A 12,294-nucleotide genomic window follows, 5' to 3' on the forward strand; every position below is an offset into this window, starting at 1 on the left:
AGGCTTCTTTTGTCTACTGTTGTTTGAATTACGAGATCCCCTAAGGTTCCCTAAAAATTATAAAAACCTCAAATTTCTAATTACCCTCCATTCCTTAATAAAATAAATATATAAATAAAAAAAATTCTGATTGAGACTTGAACTGGTATTAAGAACTTTAGCTTGTCCTATAAAAAACTTACACCATATAGCTGTGTGCAATTAAGTATATAAGAGGGTGTTAGAATATTTTTCCAATGTTTATTTTTTTAAATTCTTTAAAGTTGATAAAATATAATAAACATTATGTACATTTGGCATCTTAAAACGGTCTAAGACTTGTTAGGGACAGGATTACAACTGTAAGCAGCAGTTGTATGTCAGAGCTCCCCACCTCCTTGACTTTATCTTTAGAGCCTGAGGGAAGCAATAAAAGTCTTTTTATAGGAGTGTTGCATAAAATAGAAGTAATAGGGCATCACAGGAACAATTATAAAGCAGACTCTAAAGTGCTGTTTGGCATAGTGACAGGTTCCCTTTAAATTAGAGAACATTTTTGGCATATATCGAGGTCCTGAAGATATGAATGGCCTCCATGTAATACTACGTCATTATAACTGCATAGTCAGCAGGATCCCAAGAACTAGAACCACAGTGATAAGCAATGAAAAGGGATGTACGATTTATGAATAAACACAATGAAAGCAAGTGTCACTTCTGGCCAACTATACCTGGGTTAGAAAGCTTTTCTTCAAACTCAGCTCGAGATGTTATGTTTTCTGACTTGGGGGAGTGGATGATAAGGATAATGGAGCCCACACAGCTAAGAAGACATCCAAGTTTTCCCAAGAAATTAAGTTTTTCTTTCAGCACATATGAGGCCAAGACAGAGCTTCCGAACATGAAGAAAAATAATTGAGGAAAGTCATTGTTTTGGTAAACATTATTCTTACAACAATTTCTATTAATATATACATATTGTAGTTATTGTTCAAGACACTCCTAACTCCAGTTACCAAGCCAGTATACAATTACACTCTCAGGGGCACATTTACTAAAATAAGTACAAACTACACTATGTACAGTTTGCCTGTGTAGTGTGCAGGGTGCGCCAGATTCATGAATTGTGGCGACTTTTTATGGTGCACCTTTAACATGGGGCGTGCGACACATTTCTGTCTGACTTTGCATGATAAATGTGGAGCATGGTCCGACTGTGCACTGGAAAGCCCATTTCAATGACAAAATTTGCATTGTGTGAAAAACAGTGCAGCCACGACACGAAAGGATTGTATGCGCCACATATGCGGCGTGGATACTTTAAATACCTGTGCAAGCAGTTTGCACATGAAAGAACATGCAAAGTACGACAGAAAACTGGTGCAAGCACCTTAGTAAATGTGCCCCTCTGTCATTTTTAACAGGATATTCTACAAGGGCTTACCCAAAGGGAATGCCCAAAGCGCCCAAGGGTGTCACCAGAACAGCCGGAGCGGCAGTATACGCAAGGAAGTTTCCAATCTGGCCCAAAGCCACTGAAAGAGAGGTAATATATAGTCATAGAAGATATGTATAGCCAAGATATTACATAGAGGAAATGTGTTTTGATTAAACAGCTGTATTAAGAATAGTTTTCCAAGTAAAACACTTGCATGACAAAATACTAAAATGTAACCCTTATTTATGTTCAATAAAATCAAACACCATAGTATGTGCATTAGTGAATAAAAAATGGACAGCCCTATCGTGGCGTTTTCTCATTTGTGATGCCTTAATGATGAATCTGATAAAAAGGATAAGATAAATTAACACTAAATATTCGAGGTATATGTTACCTAATGTATTAACATACAGAATATAGAACGTTATTATCAGGGTTATACATATTACATGCAACAATCAACAATCATAAATCTTATTTATATAGAACAAAAGACTGTCTACATAGCACACAAGGCTCCCACATTGATGCCAGCGATGAACCCTAGTATGGTGCACAACGCAGCTATAAAGCTTGGGCCACCCCCTCACATGGGTGTGCGGAGAGCACTAACCAATGGGGGCTCTTTGTTCGATCCAACCCCCAGAAGGGGCACTCCCCTATGTGCGCTCCATCTATGGTGCAGAGTGCTGAGGATGCAGGACCCGGGATGCCGCCTCCCCTATAACATCAGGACAGATCCAGTGGCTGCTGCTCTGTCTTGTATTATCTATACTATAGAGTGAATTGTTGCATAAAACAATGTGAGCAATGCCAATAACTGTGTTACAAGCCTTACTTGTGACTGTGCCTATCCACCATATCAGATCTGTAAGGTAAGACACACCTGTAATTAAAAATAAAAATAATTAAATGACAAAAAGAATATATATGAAAGACTGATGATTTTCTAATTCTAATGAATAATAAACTCCATTTCCCTAACTTCAATTCCTAATCCGACTCCATCAAAACAGTCACCAACTCCAACATCCTGTTTTGCTGGTCACTATAGCGCACTGAGCATGTACATAAAGTAGAGCACACATTAATCTCAACTACTCCAAATACTTCTCAGTTCCCAGGTCATCTCCTCTTCCTGGCCAGCTCTACTCAGGGTACTGGTCCCATCACAGGACACAAAGCTTAGAAGAATCTGAAGGGGATGAAGGGAGCATAAGAAGAGCCAAGAAGCATTTTCTGTTATGGCATTTACCCTAAATAACAATTATTTTTATACTTTAATGGATCAGGCATTTTCAGATACAGAGCCGCCCAATGTGTTATATATGTGTTCTACTAAAGGAAGAAGATTACATTTTTAAAATTTGTAAATTATTTATGCCCTTTTTTTTAAATCCATTAATGTGCAGGATCGGTTATACACTATATAGCAGTGGTGGCGAACCTATGGCACGCGTGCCAGACAGGGCTCGCAGAGCCCTTTCTGCTGGCACGCACGCCATCGTCCTCCACCGTGTGTGTTTTATTAATGGAGCTCCGGGCAAACCACCAGACGCTGCTACGTGCCGGAGCTCCAGTGCTTCTCTGGGCATCGGAGTGGCAGAGCAGAGAGCACTCTCTGCTCTGCTACACAAAGCAGCCCTCCGGAGAGCAGCTTCTCAGTGCAGGCTGCAGCTGACCTGTTATTATTATTAATGTCTCCCTCTTTACTCCCTTCTCCTGAACGACCTTTAGCCCAGGAAGAAGAGACGGACAACTGTGTCTCTCCACCTTAAAGTGCCGCCTGCGAGTGGTTGCTTGTGAGTCTGTACGTAGTGGCGGATGCCTGAGGATGACAGTGAGAGCAGCGCTTCTCTGACTCAATCTCCTCATCAGTGGGCTATGTACTACTTGTCTGACGTAAGACACAGGCAGAGGTCGCACTAACATTTTTCCAGAAGGGTAAAAATACTCCTCTCACCATTTTTGAGGAGTATTTTTACCCGAGGAGGAGTATGAAAATTTCTGTAATACACATAGCACACATAGCGCGCACACACACTACGCTCACAGGACACTGCACACTCACACACACTACTGCACGCTCACAGGACACTGCGCACACACACACACACACACACTACTGCACGCTCACAGGACACTGCGCACACACACACACACACACACACTACGCTCACAGGACACTGCGCACACTGCGCACACACACACACTACTCACACAGGACACTGCGCACACACACACACACACACTACTCACACAGGACACTGCGCACACACACTACTCACACAGGACACTGCGCACACACACTACTCACACAGGACACTGCGCACACTCACACAGGACACTGCGCACACTCACACAGGACACACTCACACAGGACACTGCGCACACTCACACAGGACACTGCGCACACTCACACAGGACACTGCGCACACTCACACAGGACACTGCGCACACTCACACAGGACACTGCGCACACACACACAGGACACTGCGCACACACACACAGGACACTGCGCACACACACACACAGGACACTGCGCACACACACACACAGGACACTGCGCACACACACACACAGGACACTGCGCACACACACACACAGGACACTGCGCACACACACACACAGGACACTGCGCACACACACACACAGGACACTGCGCGCACACACACACAGGACACTGCGCGCACACACACACAGGACACTGCGCGCACACACACACAGGACACTGCGCGCACACACACACAGGACACTGCGCGCACACACACACAGGACACTGCGCGCACACACACACAGGACACTGCGCGCACACACACACAGGACACTGCGCGCACACACACACAGGACACTGCGCGCACACACACACAGGACACTGCGCGCACACACACACAGGACACTGCGCGCACACACACACAGGACACTGCGCGCACACACACACAGGACACTGCGCGCACACACACACAGGACACTGCGCGCACACACACACAGGACACTGCGCGCACACACACACAGGACACTGCGCGCACACACACACAGGACACTGCGCGCACACACACACAGGACACTGCGCGCACACACACACAGGACACTGCGCACACACACACAGGACACTGCGCACACACACACAGGACACTGCGCACACACACACAGGACACTGCGCACACACACACAGGACACTGCGCACACACACACAGGACACTGCGCACACACACACAGGACACTGCGCACACACACACAGGACACTGCGCACACACACACAGGACACTGCGCACACACACACAGGACACTGCGCACACACACACAGGACACTGCGCACACTCACACAGGACACTGCGCACACACACACAGGACACTGCGCACACACACACAGGACACTGCGCACACACACACACAGGACACTGCGCACACACACACACAGGACACTGCGCACACACACACACAGGACACTGCGCACACACACACACAGGACACTGCGCACACACACACACAGGACACTGCGCACACACACACACAGGACACTGCGCACACACACACACAGGACACTGCGCACACACACACACAGGACACTGCGCACACACACACACAGGACACTGCGCACACACACACACAGGACACTGCGCACACACACACACAGGACACTGCGCACACACACACACAGGACACTGCGCACACACACACACAGGACACTGCGCGCACACACACACAGGACACTGCGCGCACACACACACAGGACACTGCGCGCACACACACACAGGACACTGCGCGCACACACACACAGGACACTGCGCGCACACACACACAGGACACTGCGCGCACACACACACAGGACACTGCGCGCACACACACACAGGACACTGCGCACACACACACACAGGACACTGCGCACACACACACACAGGACACTGCGCACACACACACAGGACACTGCGCACACACACACAGGACACTGCGCACACACACACAGGACACTGCGCACACACACACAGGACACTGCGCACACACACACAGGACACTGCGCACACACACACAGGACACTGCGCACACACACACAGGACACTGCGCACACACACACAGGACACTGCGCACACACACACAGGACACTGCGCACACACACACAGGACACTGCGCACACACACACAGGACACTGCGCACACACACACAGGACACTGCGCACACACACACAGGACACTGCGCACACACACACAGGACACTGCGCACACACACACAGGACACTGCGCACACACACACACAGGACACTGCGCACACACACACACAGGACACTGCGCACACACACACACAGGACACTGCGCACACACACACACAGGACACTGCGCACACACACACACAGGACACTGCGCACACACACACACAGGACACTGCGCACACACACACACAGGACACTGCGCACACACACACACAGGACACTGCGCACACACACACACAGGACACTGCGCACACACACACACAGGACACTGCGCACACACACACACAGGACACTGCGCACACACACACACAGGACACTGCGCACACACACACACAGGACACTGCGCACACACACACACAGGACACTGCGCACACACACACACAGGACACTGCGCACACACACACACAGGACACTGCGCACACACACACACAGGACACTGCGCACACACACACACAGGACACTGCGCACACACACACACAGGACACTGCGCACACACACACACAGGACACTGCGCACACACACACACAGGACACTGCGCACACACACACACAGGACACTGCGCACACACACACACAGGACACTGCGCACACACACACACAGGACACTGCGCACACACACACAGGACACTGCGCACACACACACAGGACACTGCGCACACACACACAGGACACTGCACGCGCACACACAGGACACTGCACGCGCACACACAGGACACTGCACGCGCACACACAGGACACTGCACGCGCACACACAGGACACTGCACGCGCACACACAGGACACTGCGCACACACACACAGGACACTGCGCACACACACTACTCACACAGGACACTGCGCACACACACCACTCACACAGGACACTGCGCACACTCACACAGGACACTGCGCACACTCACACAGGACACTGCGCACACTCACACAGGACACTGCGCACACTCACACAGGACACTGCGCACACTCACACAGGACACTGCGCACACTCACACAGGACACTACACACACTCACACAGGACACTGCACACACTCACACAGGACACTGCACACACTCACACAGGACACTGCACACACTCACACAGGACACTGCACACACTCACACAGGACACTGCACACACTCACACAGGACACTGCACACACTCACACAGGACACTGCACACACTCACACAGGACACTGCACACACTCACACAGGACACTGCACACACTCACACAGGACACTGCACACACTCACACAGGACACTGCACACACTCACCCGGTCCCATCGATCACATAAACGCAGGCAGCATTTGGAGCAGGACGGGGAGCGGCAGCCCCGCTGCCCACATGCCTCGCCCGGGGCCTGCGCTCTCGCTGCGGGTCTCTCCTGCCCGCCCCTGACACTGAGTCACGTGTCCTGCTGAGCGGTCCAGCGCGCGCTGCGATCGCTCTATAGACATTTCCCTCATTTGCAGCGCACGCTGAACCGCTCAGCCTGCGCGCTACAGGGAATAATTGCCATGCGTTCTTTTACGCATGGCAATTATTTTGGGGGGTAATGGCGCCTCATCACGCGTCTATGACGCGTGGTGAGGCGTTAATGCGACCTCTGGACACAGGGATGTAAAAAACTGATCTGGAGGGGAGATTACAGGTCAAACAGGGAGAATATAATCAATTATTTGTGTATCTTCCAGATATGCATATAATTGACTATGAGAGCAGCCAGAGTCGGGACTTGGGGAGAGACAGGTGAAAGATCCAGAGCCATTTCTTGTGCTTGTTCCGATGCTCTGCATTACTTTGTGAGTAAACAATTTAGGCTCCGCCTGGACTCACACGGGATTGAAGACATCTATGAAGACATCAGGTCATCTCTGCCTCCTCCTGCTACTGTGAGTGCACTCACCCAGGTTACACTTAATCCCACATGTTGTGCAGGCTGCAGCACTGTGGAAGCACGTGTTGTTACAGGGTCTCTATGAAGGTGCAGTTAAGAGATAAGAATGGGGCCAGCACAGCACAACAAGAGTCTGCTGCACTCTGTATTCCTAAGCCTTTAAGCAGTTAGGTGCTTTTTTTGTTCCCGTGTCCCCTTTCCCTTGAACTTCTGGGATTAAGGGAGTATCAAGCTACCTCCTAAGAACACTGCTTACTTGGTTCAGCATGGTAGGTCCAGGACCATGTAGGATTGTGTATATGGAGATAAGTGGGTGAATAAGAGTGTATACATTTGATCTTTGTGTGTATTACATGAGTGTGCTAATATGTATATGCTCATAGGTGTAAAATCAATTACTCTATGGTGGTAATATTAAGCATGATGCTATTTATGTTGTTGTAATAGTGGTGTTAAACATGTGGCAGTATTATTTGGCCCTTATGTAGGTAATATTGGTCTAAATTACCATGTTGGCACTTTGCAGTAGATAAGTGGGTTTTGGCTTGCAATTTGGGCACTCAATCTCTAAAAGGTTCGCCATCACTGCTATATAGCATCTAACAACATTGATTGTGGCTGTTAGCAGTGGGTATCTAACCTCATTATACACCATATAGGATGTAACATTAAAGATGACCAGTCACCTGCACTAGGAGCTGCTTACTAAAGTGATGGAGGTTTCTGATGTAGATCCAAACAGAAAACGCACCAAAATCCACACCAAAAAGAGTCCATCTGAACCCAGTCTTAGGCCATGTGTTCTGAAATGAGCACCAAGTGCTTTACATTATTTACATGCAAAACCAGAGATTTATCATAAGTTTCTAATAGCACAACTGTTCTAGTTGCCCATGTTTATAACCTTACAGCGGATCTGTAAGTTTGGGCAACTAGAACAGTTTTACCTTGGAGACTTCTGATACTGTACATCATCCCCCTGGTGCCCGTTTCAGTGGAAACGCATATGGGTTGTGGCCAATCCCGAGACATGGCCTTAAAGGGAAGCCATAACAACCAAGTATGACCTTTGGCCAGATCCCCCAGGGAAAGCGGAATATGGTTGACCCCCTTTAACACCCTGTGGGAAACCACCCGCTTTCACCTTTGCTGATAAAGTATAATTGTTCCTGGTAATGTGGAGAAAGCAGTCTCCATGCAGGTGCCCTCCTATCCCCCTCAGAGTATGCCAGTCTGTGGAGACCATGGCTTGCCAAGGTGCCCTGCATTCATAGACCCGCTGCCCTGGCACTGCAGTGAGTGCTGCATCACTGTGTGCTGCCAGCAGAGCTCCGGGGGCTGCAGGACTGGCACCGTGCCCTCTCTTACCTCTTGTACGTGCTCTCAGGATGCCCTTCTTCTGCAGCACAAACGTGGAGCCATTGAGCAGGCTGGAGAACACGGCCACACTCAGCCCCAGGACGGGCAACTCTGGCTGGAAGTCCATGCCGGCAGCGCTCATGGCGGGCTGTCACTCCCCTGGCCGTAGCCTTGTCATACTAGTCTCTTCCTGAGCCCGCACCGGGCAGTCCCCTTCCGGTATCACCCGTCCTGCCCGCTCCTCACTACTCCCATACATTGCTCTGCATTGCCATTGGGGTATGCGGACTCCTTTTTCTTTTCAATTTTTTTTTTTTGCTTCAACTTTATTGCTACATTACAACATTGCAAGACAGCCGCGCTCCTGCCTGCAAGCGCTACATCATGTGGATAGCTACACCAGTCAGCAGCAATGACAGATAGCATCAGCACACTTTGTTTCTCATAAGATTAGGCTGCGTTTACAGATAAACGCAACTCAAATACAATGGGGCGTTGAGTTCTTCACAGGGCTTGTTTGGGTATAGGCTGCATTCACACTGCCGTTGTGGACAAAAACCCCACGCACCGTACACGGGAAAAAGATAGCGGCACAAGGTCTATCTCCTATGGCTAGGGCCCCTACTCGCATAGGTTACTGTAAATGTACCCTAAAAATGTATATATCAAGGCTGGGGATCCTGTGTGGTACTCCTTTAGGACATGGAATTAACATGTTCCCATTTAGGGAACATGTTAATTCCATCACTTTAGGGAACGGTTGGCCGAGATTTATCGACCATATTAGAACGTGTCATTCAGGTGACCCTACCCCTATTTTTCTGGCATCAGACAGCTAGAAACCCTATAGGTGGAGGCCGCCAGAAGGACATCCTACGTTGTGCGGCCAGATGGATTATGTAATGTGATGCGTTGGGTGCTTTAGGTTTCAATGACCGTAATGACTTGAGCGCATTTTTGTAGTTCTAGTGTAATTCTTTATTCATAGTTTCTAATCATGTACGATATCATAATCCCTCTTGTCTAAATACTGTTTGTGCAAACTTTGTAACATAAAAGTTCTTTTTCATGCAATGAAATGATGTAATGATTGCAATGTATGTGTAACTATGGCAATCTTCCGGGAGTAGCACTAGGGCAGTGATGGCGAACCTTTTAGAGGCCGAGTGCCCAAACTACAGCCAAAAACCCACTTACTTATCACAAAGTGCCAACAGGGTAATTTAATCAGTAACTTATTGCTCCCTGCCTTTCCACAGCTTTCAATCATATTGGCAAATTGAGGATGCCAATACCATTAAATGAAGGAGGGGATATTCAGATAATCCATGTACTTTTCCTGCAGGGTCCTTTTGAGAAAGAAGAATTGTGGGCAGAAGCTCCAATGATAATCCAGCCCTGTCCACACCTACTTCCTCTTCCTACAGGAAGTGTCTAGAAAACACTGTGCTGGGGTGATGCCTGGGTGCCCACAGAGATGGCTATGAGTGCCACCTCCGGCACCCGTGCCATAGGTTCGCCACCACTGCACTAGGGCTTAAATCGCCCTTATTTCAGTTGCAATGTGATTTTCATATTAACCCTTTCATGGCTCCCGGTACTGGGACAAGAGCACAAACTAAGGCACACCAGTCTCTTAGAAAATGCAGAAACTCTCCAGTTTATTAGTGCACAGTTGCATATATCAAACACATACCATCATCAGCTCAAGGGGGCGTGAAAAGGTGATAGAATACTGTAATGCTATTGGCCATAATGAATATCTCTTCATAAATTCACTTTCCCAAAACATGAAAACAAAGAGGGGAGGGTAAGCGAGTAGGTATCACATCCAAATTGTACTAATCAAATCCAGAGAAGAAAAACAGCGGATGTGTAGAAAATATCAATTTATTAATTCATAAACAAGACAATAAAAGCATTTAAAAACCCAATAAAGGAAATAACAAACAAAAAGGACTCTCCTCAATAAAGTATTCCTCACGTCAGGGCCGGCTCCAGGTTTAAGTAGGCCCCTGGGCGACAGTGCCACAGTGGGCCCCTTTGCAGAGAACTCACGTGCCAGCATTAAAAATTCAAAAACTAAAAAACTGTCTCCTGTTCCCTGAAATATTCCCCAGTTTATCATCCCAAACAGCCGTGTCACGGTCAGGGCAGTTTTAAGGTCATTTAACCAACAGAGTGAACCTATAAATGTGTGCCCCTCCACTCTGCCAAGTAATAAAACTGAAACTTCAACTCAGCTTCTGCGGAACCTCATAATTCACACCAGAGCTGCTGCGGAACCTCATAATACACACCTGAGCTGCTGCGGAACCTCATAATACACACCTGAGCTGCTGCGGAACTTCCTAATACACACCTGAGCTGCTGCGGAACCTCATAATACACACCTGAGCTGCTGCGGAACCTCCAAATACACACCTGAGCTGCTGCGGAACCTCATAATACACATCACTGCTTACACTGAACCCTCTCTATCATTCACACATCCACACATGCAGCAAGACATATATACAGGCAGATAGATACATGCTTACAGCTACAGATACATGCATAAAGATAGACAAGCATGGAGGCAAACAGACACACACTAACAGACAGATACAGATACACATGCAGGCAAACACATTATCACACATACCATACACTCACTATATATACATCCATACATGTGCAACACCCTCGCCGATGCAATGGCGAGGTAGTGCTTGCGAATACGTCCCACCTGCATGTACCCACATCACACTACATGGTCCTGACAGGACATAGGGATATTGCAGTGGTGAATCCTGCCTGGCAAGGCAGAGGTTAAGTATTTTGTATGATGCAAGATGCTATTGTCCAATCATATGTGTTACATCCTGTCCTTTGTAAGCTGAGATGTGTTTGGAGGAGCAGCCACCACCTGACCAAAGGGAGGTAATAAAACCTCTGGCCAGGAATGTTCTGGAGACTAGATTATTCTAGTAAGGATTCAGAGAGATTCTGTTGTAGGAGAATCAGTGAGTGAGTGAGTAATCTCTGTCTAGCCCATACCAGAGCAGGAAGAGCCTAGCCCCTGCCTCTGAAGAGTGGAGCATTAGACTAGAGTTAGTGTAGTGAGGAAAAGGGGTATCATCTTACCTTTAAAGGTGATACCTGAAGCCCTACAGGACAAGCTGAAGCTTCCTACCAGGACACAGCTGCCTCCCAGCCTGCCCTCTACTTCCAGGCTGGTGAACTATCTCCTGAGGCTCCCTCCAACTCACATCTCGGCACCCTACCTACCTGTTAAAGGCACGTTTGCTGCGGTTCCTGCGGTTCAAATAAAGAACTGTAAGTTGTTTTCTTCAACTTCTGTCTCCGTCTGGTCCCTGCTAATACGGCTGCCTTCATCACCGGCACCCTGTCCATCACCCAGAGACTCACACTCGGGACAGTAAGGGGTTGCCC

At 48.3% G+C, this 12,294-nt stretch overlaps 1 protein-coding gene across 2 annotated transcripts in view; it reads right to left on the minus strand.

Moving 5' to 3' along the window:
* Positions 1–12,294, minus strand: part of NIPA1 (NIPA magnesium transporter 1) — a 39,504-nt gene that overhangs the window by 3,864 nt on the left and 23,346 nt on the right. Inside the window, exons 1-4 of one of the 2 annotated variants that reach the window (XM_072135678.1) lie at positions 8,869–9,165; positions 2,259–2,306; positions 1,424–1,514; positions 711–871 (exon numbers count right to left, since the gene is read on the minus strand). In XM_072135678.1, the coding sequence (XP_071991779.1) occupies positions 711–871; positions 1,424–1,514; positions 2,259–2,306; positions 8,869–9,001 (433 nt within the window). In that variant the 5' untranslated portion in view covers positions 9,002–9,165. Of the gene's footprint in view, positions 1–710; positions 872–1,423; positions 1,515–2,258; positions 2,307–8,868; positions 9,166–12,294 lie in introns of those variants that run through there. The other variant, XM_072135679.1, reaches the window with a different exon arrangement.

The sequence above is a fragment of the Engystomops pustulosus genome, chromosome 2 (genome assembly GCF_040894005.1).
Source record: "Engystomops pustulosus chromosome 2, aEngPut4.maternal, whole genome shotgun sequence".
Classification (NCBI taxonomy): domain Eukaryota; kingdom Metazoa; phylum Chordata; class Amphibia; order Anura; family Leptodactylidae; genus Engystomops; species Engystomops pustulosus.